Source organism: Sinocyclocheilus rhinocerous, unplaced genomic scaffold (assembly GCF_001515625.1).
Source record: "Sinocyclocheilus rhinocerous isolate Xijiao unplaced genomic scaffold, SAMN03320098_v1.1 scaffold431, whole genome shotgun sequence".
NCBI classification, from domain to species: domain Eukaryota; kingdom Metazoa; phylum Chordata; class Actinopteri; order Cypriniformes; family Cyprinidae; genus Sinocyclocheilus; species Sinocyclocheilus rhinocerous.
Window position 1 is genome coordinate 445,575 of NW_015624541.1, and position 8,541 is coordinate 454,115.

An 8,541-nucleotide genomic window follows, 5' to 3' on the forward strand; every position below is an offset into this window, starting at 1 on the left:
ACTTTATTATCTACATGCTTAAAGGGCAATAATGTTGGTTTCAATTTCTAGATAGGCCTATTGTAGTGATTCAAATACAGCCTATAATAATTAGAAAAATTTAACTATTAGCCTATGTAGCCTATTAAAAGTTTTAAATTTACGTTAAGGTAAAATATTGACATTTTTTGTAATAAATTAATAGATATTAGTATGCTATTTGTCAAGTGTCAGGATGAGGAAAGTTGTATTTTTTAATTGTTTTTGTTTTTTGTTCTTCTGGGTAATAATGGAGAAATGTTCAAACGCTTTTACAAAAAAAAAATTATAATAAATAAATAAAAATACCCTGAAAAATATTCACGGGAGTCAAAAATGTGACATCTACTGTTGGTAGGCTGCTGGGTTTCTAATGCGAGGTGTTGTTAATCAGCAGAAAGCCTTTTTTTTACTTTTCGTTATAATTGTTAGGGCTTAGTTTTAGCTTAATCTTCTCTACAGACGGCTTTCATTTTCTGTAGAGTTTAGGGCGGAATGCCGGATTGAACCAATCATTACGCTACACAAGCGCGTGTGTATCTAAGCGTCTGGCGCTGAAAGGATACTCCTCATCTTTGCTGAAGCGTCTCACAGCGGAGAAAAGCCATGGCAGCTGCGAACCGTGTGCTTGTTTACGGAGGAAAAGGAGCTCTCGGCTCGGCATGTGTGCATTATTTTAAGTCAAAAGGCTGGGTGAGTAGAAACGCCTCTTTATTATGATTCTATAGGAGCCGAGTCACTGTGAGTTGGTGCGTGTGCTGAAACTGACACCTGTTGACGCGACTGGACTTTGCTTTTGCATTATTATGCATTATTATGTTTATTTCAATAGCATGTATTTATAACTTGTGGCATAGCTGAAACGTGTTTCTTTTATGTTAAAGTGGGTTGCCAGTATTGACATCGTGGCGAATGAAGAAGCGAACGCAAACGTTCTGGTGAAACTCTCCGAGTCATTCACCGATCAAGCTGCTCAGGTGGGTGGAGCCAAAGTCCTGACGTCACCTCGCCATGTGTCTGTCAGCACATAGGGCTTATTAAATTGCCTGTCATGCTGCCATTTACTTTCCATTTACACTGCCAAAGTAATTTCCTGTCTTGCCATGACATCCCCAGTGTTCTGGACAAGCATTTTTTTTCTCATTATTGGCCTTATTGTGTCTGCCATTGACTTCAGATGCTGTCAATAATAGTCTCAGTTATATGGCACCCATTGGAGCTGTCCTCCTTGTGCCACAGCATTGTGTCTTTCTTCTTATGGTCTTCTAACACTATTGCGCTTTCACACTTGAAATTATTAACCCTGGGCCATTATAAACCTTCTTCGTCACTCCAGTTAACGCGCTTGCTGTTGATGTTCTGCTTTTGTATGAATGTTTCTTTTAATGTACAAGGCACATAAATATTTAATGAGGTATTTACTGAGACAGATTATGATTGATTGTCAGTTTCAGAAAAACTCGCTGTAACATTCTATCACCTCATTGTTTAACTCTGGATCATAACCCAGGGGTAAAAATTACAAGTGTAAAACTGAGGATCAGAATTGGCCTTGTCATGTGTAGAGTCTTTGTGCATTAAGTTTGCACTGTTGTTTTCAATAAACTGTAACTGTTGTAGAGTGACAATGAAGTGTCAGTTGTAATGATGGTCTGTAGAGTTCAGTTATTACAGTAACTAAGTACTGTTGTAACAGAGCCCAGTACAGTATTTTCTCATCAATAAGGTTATTTGATGCAGGTGACATCGGATGTAGCCACATTGCTGGGGAAACACAAGGTTGACGCTATTGTTTGTGTGGCAGGAGGATGGGCTGGAGGAAACTGTAGCTCAAAAGGTCAGCATATCTTATTTGTCATCCTAGACAGAATTTGCAGATTTTCTTTTTTTATTGTTGTAATTTTAAGTTTATTTTTAATTGATCTTTGTTATTTTTTTTATTTGTTTATGTATTGATATATATTAATTTGTTGCATTTTCTGTGGAACATGGTAAAATGTGTTAAACAGAGCTGAGAGTACTACACTCTTATTAGTAGATGAAAGCAAATTAGAAAAATTAATACATTTGTAAAAATGTAATTAACAGATTTGTAAAATTTTATGAATGACAAAGAATGAGGGTGCACATTCTGTGTGAGCCTGCTTATTTGACATTTCACAACTCAAGGGAAGCTACATACAGTATTTGGGGGCGTTTAAGCTTTTTTCTCCTAGGTTATTTTTTTATAGTAGATTTCAATCAGTTCATAATATAATTGGTTTTGCTGGAATAAAGTAAACTTTCATTCTCTCTTACTTGTTTTAGACTTGTATAAGAACTCTGATATGATGTGGAAACAGAGTGTCTGGACCTCCACCATTTCCAGTCATCTTGCATCGCTCCACCTGAAGCCAGGAGGCCTGCTGACCGTCTCTGGAGCAAAGGCCTCACTGGAAGGCACTCCAGGTACAGCAGGAGCATCCATCCTTATACTCCTGAGATGAGTCGCCTACTGGAAAACACATGTTGTAAATGTATTTTCAGTACAGGTTTACCTGAGGACACTTCAAAAACTTGCGTAAAGGTGCATTTATACCCCCAGAGTGGCTAAATAATATTGTTTATGTAGGAAAACACTTCAGTCTTCATGAGGTTTTCCCTTAGGTGGGTAAAATCAGTAATAATGTTCATTTATAACAGCAAGGGCATTTTCCCTTCCATTGAAAGTGTATGTAGTATTGAATTGGCTGTCACTTCCATTGTACTTGATCAGTTTCACGTATTGTCTCACATCCCAAATCTTTTCATAGCCCCAGATGTGTAAAGTTCAACTCATGTCATTATGCCTTTAGTGACAAAACTCAATACAGCACACAACAGCGGTCGCCTCCAGCCTATTCAAAACCTCCAGCATCAGCAGACTGCTCTCATTGGCTGAGGGGCCAGGGAGGGGGAATGAGTCAGCAGGTTTTTCGGAGACGGGAACACATGTGGACTGTGTTTAGGAGTCTGTATTCCTTACCCACACAGAACTGATTTAAACAGGAAATGCCCTGCAGCGAGGAACACTGCTTTGATATGATATGAAGGGAACCTCTAGTTGGAACGTTTGATGTATCTTGTTCAAAGAGACAGGAGCAAGCTCTGGTGAACAGTTTTGATAGGGCTGTCAGCTCTTACAACCGTACATAATCAGTATCATGTGCTAGTCACACCACAAGCTGAAAAACTAGTACTCTGATGACGGTAAAGTAGGATAGCTTTTATGATAGTAATGTCAGCTGTAGTAATGGTTAAGTAGCTAACTGAGTAACTAAGTAATGTTGCATTTTGTGTTTAAATATTTTCATTTGTAATTTCACAAAAAAAAAATCTTTAATTACAAAAAACATGCAAAAACAAAAACTACAATTGCTTGCAATAAAGAATGAAAAGAAACAACATCCTAATGGTAAAACCCAATCTAAATTAAAATGGGAAATTAAAAATAATAATAATAATAATAAATAAATCCCACCCAAACCCTCAGAATGTGTAATGTTGCATTTTAAATGATTTTTGGCTTAATTTATTTTTTGTTATATTCTATAAAATATGTTTTGATTATACATTTAAATTATATATGATATAAATATATACTATAAAGCATAAAATCTGTGCTAAGCTGAGATAGTTGCAAAGTCCCGGTATGCTGGGTTCAACTGACCTCAAAGCTGAAGTTCAGTCTGGAAATCAGACATACCAAAGAGAGTTTAAGCCAAATCCTGAAGGATAGAGCATGTGATTAAAATTGTGACCCACAAAGTTCATTCAGTTATGAGGGGTCATGCAGCATGGCTGAAACGATCACAAAACACTGAATTCTCAAGTTTTAGAGAATATTGAAAATAAAATAAAAAATATGAAATATAAGAAAGGGGGGCATTCTCCACCCCTCTTTCTTATTGCCTCTGTGGGTTTAAAGGGTGTTTCTTGGAACAGCTGTCATGCATTTTGGGTTTGAGGCTGAAAAAAAAAAATCTTTAAAAAAAGTAGCATTTACCCTTTATTACATCATGCATGCTGGTTTTTGATTCCAGATGCCAAGCCAACAAACATCTAGAGAGCGGGAGCTGGAAAGACAAACACACTTCAAACAAACATTACTTTAAAAATATCCAGAGTACTCCCAGTAATCATCAATTTATATTAACATTTGTTCTTTGGCATTTGAAAGGGATCATATCACATCATTTATTTATTTTTTTAATTTATTCCCTGAGGTCCACTTATAATATAATACCATTTTTTGTACTTAAAAATCATAAATATTTTTAACTTATTTTATTGCAGAAAGAACTGAAAAATTTACATTATACAAAATTTGTTTGTAAACAATAATCCTTTTTTCATTTTACAATTTTCTTTCCCCCATCCACCCCCAGATTGATAAGAACATAATTATAATGATAAGTAAAATTAAATAAAATACAATTTTATATATATATATATATATATATATCTCAAAGCTTAAAATGCTGCTAGTATAGACAGTGAGGAAATAATTCTTTAATAGTTATTTAAAAACTTAATTTCCAATCTCACTGAGCCTTACAATTAAACTGAACTGCTTTTGCTGTTCCTAAAAGATTTCTGTGTAGGTACCCTGTGTAAAGTAAGTTACAATTTAAGTGTCAAAGTACATTGGAAAATCTAATTTAATTCCTCATGATGTGACCCCTTTAAATACACTGGTATTTCTGCACATAGAGTTTCACTGGTGAGAAAAAAATAGTCTGACTGTGTGTAGGAGGAATCACATTCAATTAGCTTATTTTGTATTGCAAAATCCATTTTATTCTCTGCTTGAGGCATCCAACCAAATGATTATTGACCAAATTCAAAGCAACAGCTGTTGCCTGTGAGACATTGTTAGGCAAATTGGCATGCTCTCAAGTGCTGTGTGCGCATGCATTGTGTCCCATAGTCTGCTTTATGGAGCGAGAGCTGCAGCACTCAACATGTGAAGAGGGCTCTGTGCTCCATTCACTGCTTTATGTTTCCCTTTGGATGCAGGTATGGTTGGGTACGGCATGGCCAAGGCTGCAGTCCATCAGTTGTGCAAGAGTCTGGCTGCCGAGAACAGCGGTCTTCCATCTGGATCTGTAGCTGTGGCCATTCTTCCGTAAGAGCATTTGTCAATCTATCATATCTGTCTATATACACTGATCTGTCTGTTTTAGTTATGCTTCCTCCCAAGATCAAAGTGAAAATATTGAGTACTTCTTAAAGAAGTGTTAGGGTACTTTTAGCTCAAATGTTACTTTAGCGTTTGAAAGTTTGGAGTCAGTAAGATTTTTTTTTTTTTTTTTTTGAAAGAAGTCTCATGGTCACCAAGCTTTCATTTATTTAATCAAAAATACAGTAAAAATAATATTGTGTAAAATAATATTTATTCCTGTGATGCAAAGCTGATTTTTCAGCAGCCATTAGTCCAGTCTTCAGTGTCACAAGATAATTCAGAAATCATTCTAATATGCTGATTTGCTGCTCAAGAAACATTTTTCATTATTATCACAGTTGAAAAAAGTAGTTTTGCTTAATATTTTTGTGGAAACCGTGATACATTTTTTCAGGATTCTTTGTTGAATAGAAAGTTCAAAAACAGCATTTATTTGAAATAGAAATATTTTGTAACATTATAAATGTCTTTACTGTCACTTTTGATCAATTAAATGCATCATTGCACAATAAAAGTATTAATTTAGTAAAAAAAAAAAAAAACTTGCTACCCCAGACTTTTGAACAGTAGTGAAATTATTCATTAGTAATTATTAACCAACATTATTGGTGCAATAATGTTCTCACGAAAGTCAGCGCAAGAAGGCATTCGCAAATCATTTCACTTCCATAACATGACACATTTCACAGTGAAACAGGACATTTAACCTGATATCAGATCCAGAGCAATTTATTACTTTTTTTTTAAAATAATATGCATCAACATATTCTCAATAACACCAAAAATGAGCATGAAGAAAGGAAATAGGGTCAATTTTGAGGCCTGTCATTTATTATTCATTGATCTGTGTTGCACATATGTGATATATCAATGAATTCTCTTTTTCTTTTTTTTTTTTGATGTGTGAGCATCATTTGTACTGTTAGTGATCTGCGTGGTACACATTTGACTGCTGTCTGTTTACATTAACTCAACATATGGGGTGTGAGTTTTTTCAAAAGGCCATGCTAGTCTAAGCTATTGCCGCAGGCTCTGTTCCACAGTCTCATCTTCCACCAAGATAGCAACATTATGACATCATCCTCCAGGGTTACCTTGGATACACCAGTGAACAGGAAATTCATGCCCGATGCAGATTTTGGGAGCTGGACACCGCTGGAATACATCGCAGAGTGAGTTCACGTTTATCATGTCCACTGAGCACCAGATTTCATTATACTTGCTGATAATGTCATAAATCGCAGATTTGACCTGTTTGGAAAATAGAAGCCTCAACAACTGGATAAATCAGAAAGTGGGCATTTCTCACCAGAAGAGGGCAGTAATGTTCTTCCAAAAGAGACCTGATGTCTGCAGCATGTCATTCAGCAATGATCTGAATATTTTGAAATACACATTAATCCAAAATCCATTGTTATGAATTATTTCACGTAAGTCTCATGTTAGAATTATTGTTATACCAGATTTGCGTTCAACAGAATATCTCGCTTTCAGATAATAGAAATGTTTTAAATCAGGTCTTAAAAACCTTCCTCAGATGTTACATTTGATTTGATTCAGTAATATTAACCAAAAAAGCCACAGGCAATAGTAAAAACCTCTTAGAAGCAAACATACCCTGCATGAATGATTGAATTACATCCGAATTTAAGTGAATAATGTCAAGCATCAACCCAAGAACAGACCTCTTAGAGAAATGCATGCATTTATATTCAGTGGAATTGATATTAACGCAAATGCCTCTCAAAAAAACTTTTTTTTAGCGTATCTCTGTGCCTCACTCAGATGTGGCCAGTATGGCCAAATCTCTCCTGCCAGTCAGCACAGATTAGGATGAGGATTTGATGCAGCTCCATAATCCCAGAGGAGCCGCAGCAAACCCAGCTGGATTAGAGAAGCACATGAGTGATGGAGGAGTATAAATAGTCTTTGTGTTAGAGGTAATTAATGTGTAGTCTCACTTCAGTTGCTACAGTGGGCTAAAACATCTACAGTTTCTCCCGAATGTTCCAGAGTAGACAAGGCTTGTCGTTCGGTTCTTATTTTCCTTTCTCGGTCTCCCTCCTCCCATCTCTGTTCTCATTATCTAGCTCTCTCTCTATCCAGCATGCACCACCATCATTTTACACCTGCCTCTCAATCCCCCTCTCTCTCTCTGTCTCTCCAGAACCTTCTACAGCTGGGCCACTGGGTCAGGCCGGCCAGCCTCAGGCAGCCTCATACAGTTGGTGACTACTGGGGGGAAAACCGAGGCCTCGGCGGCTCAGTAAAGGGGCAACAGAGAAAAAATTTAAATACAAAAAGATAAAGAGTGGAGGAGAGCAGTGTTTACCAATATACTGTGCAGCAGAGGAGAGAGAGTTCATACAGAACGCAGATGGAAAATGAGAGATGTGGCATTTCCAATCATCCAGTCTCATTGGAAATACACAGTACAGTATCTCTGAATTGACCAAAGTATTAACTTATATGTTTAACGTTGAGTCAGTCTATACATAAGAAAACAGCCTAGATGATGAGTGTATGTTCGTGACTTTCATCTCGACAATAAAAGGTGTGCCGCTGTCGTACGTGAAACGTACAGTCTTCTATTCAGAGAAGTGGCCTTAGTTTGTGTAAGTGTGAGTGTGTGTGATTACTGGTTAAAATTTCATGTATGGATGCTGCATCTTCAAAGTATTTTCTCTCCACTGTGTTGTGTTGGTGCTGTATGAGTACGGACCATACTTGCATAATAAAGACAAATAAAAACAGTATTGATTGTCAGCATATGTCATTATTTGAAAATGACAAATTTTAATTCTTAAAATGTATTATTTGCAGGAATAGATTACCTAAAAATGACATTTCCTTCATTATTTCCCCCATGTCCGTTCAAACCTACTGTGTATATGCTGTTATTCTTTTCATCTCTCATACCTCATTCTTCATCCATATTATTTGAAACTGACACGTCATGTATATTATCAAAATTTATTTATTTAATTTTTTTTTGCATCAGTGATGTAAAAATTAGCACATGAGGTGCTTTTCTTGAATCTAAACACAATCGGGATTGAGATTTCCAAGCTGCAGTGGAGGGGGGGAAAAATAGCAAATAACATCTTCAATTTTACGAAGTGACTTTAAATGAAAGTTTTGTTTATTCAAAGCCATCATTTGACATCAGAAAACTTATATAATGCAAGAAAACTCTTGTTCCTTTTCAAGGGAACTTTGAACTGCGTCCTCTAGGGGTCGCTATGGGGAACGCCTCGACGTGAGCCGTGTCTGAAGCATACATTCAAAAAACACCAACAACATGTTGGCCGGCGACAGCC

The 8,541-nt window shown here is 36.5% G+C and overlaps 1 protein-coding gene across 1 annotated transcript; it reads left to right on the forward strand.

Annotated features, from left to right (window-relative positions):
• The first annotated feature begins 575 nt into the window (after positions 1–575).
• On the forward strand, positions 576–7,543 carry LOC107741111 (dihydropteridine reductase-like). The gene is made up of 7 exons (XM_016553705.1): positions 576–711; positions 903–995; positions 1,759–1,855; positions 2,326–2,466; positions 5,056–5,164; positions 6,310–6,393; positions 7,389–7,543. Exons 1-7 carry the CDS (start codon positions 625–627, stop codon positions 7,489–7,491), a joined length of 714 nt encoding a protein of 237 aa, XP_016409191.1. The 5' UTR covers positions 576–624; the 3' UTR covers positions 7,492–7,543.
• Positions 7,544–8,541: the final 998 nt, after the last annotated feature.